Consider the following 636-nt stretch of genomic DNA (forward strand, 5'->3'; position numbering starts at 1 on the left):
GAGAGTCCTAATAAATTCTTGCCGAGCAGTCGTGTTCGATGTTTGTGTGACGTGGATTGCGCGTCGTTCACGCGTGCGCGGTCACACGTCGCGAACACGGCGCATCTGAACGACGCGTCGTTCACGCGTGCGCGGTCACACGTCGCGAACATGGCGCGTCCGAACAACGCGTCGTTCACGCGTGCGCGGTCACACGTCGCGAACATGGCGCGTCTAAACGACGCGTCGTTCGCGCGTGCGCGGTCACACGTCGCGAACATCGCACATCTGAACGACGCATTGTTCACTCGAGCGCGGTCACACGTCGCGAACACGGCGCATCTGAACGACGCGTCGTTCACGCGTGCACTGTCGATGTGTTGCAGCAAATGTGTCTGGAGGAGGCGCACCTGTACGACGGTAACGCTAACGAGCTGTTCACACCTGTCGACGTCGACCTGCAGTCCGAACCACTCGCCGACTGCGTCATCTCCATCAGGTACGCAGCGCTCGCGCTCGCGCACGGGGGGTAGGGGGCGCCGCCGACTGCGTCATCTCCATCAGGTACGCAGCGCTCGCGCACGGGGGGTAGGGGGCGCCGCCGACTACGTCATCTCCATCAGGTACGCAGCGCTCGCGTTCGCGCACGGGGGGTAG

The 636-nt window shown here is 63.7% G+C and overlaps 1 protein-coding gene across 1 annotated transcript in view; it reads left to right on the forward strand.

The window, feature by feature from the left end:
- Positions 1 to 636, forward strand: part of LOC106809078 (DNA topoisomerase 2-binding protein 1-like) — a 46,273-nt gene that overhangs the window by 24,439 nt on the left and 21,198 nt on the right. The window contains exon 14 of the mRNA XM_014812028.1: positions 366 to 478. Coding sequence (XP_014667514.1) covers positions 366 to 478 — 113 coding nt within the window. The remainder of the gene's footprint in view (positions 1 to 365; positions 479 to 636) is intronic.

The sequence above is a fragment of the Priapulus caudatus genome, unplaced genomic scaffold (genome assembly GCF_000485595.1).
Source record: "Priapulus caudatus unplaced genomic scaffold, Priapulus_caudatus-5.0.1 Scaffold326, whole genome shotgun sequence".
In the NCBI taxonomy this organism is placed as follows: domain Eukaryota; kingdom Metazoa; phylum Priapulida; class Priapulimorpha; order Priapulimorphida; family Priapulidae; genus Priapulus; species Priapulus caudatus.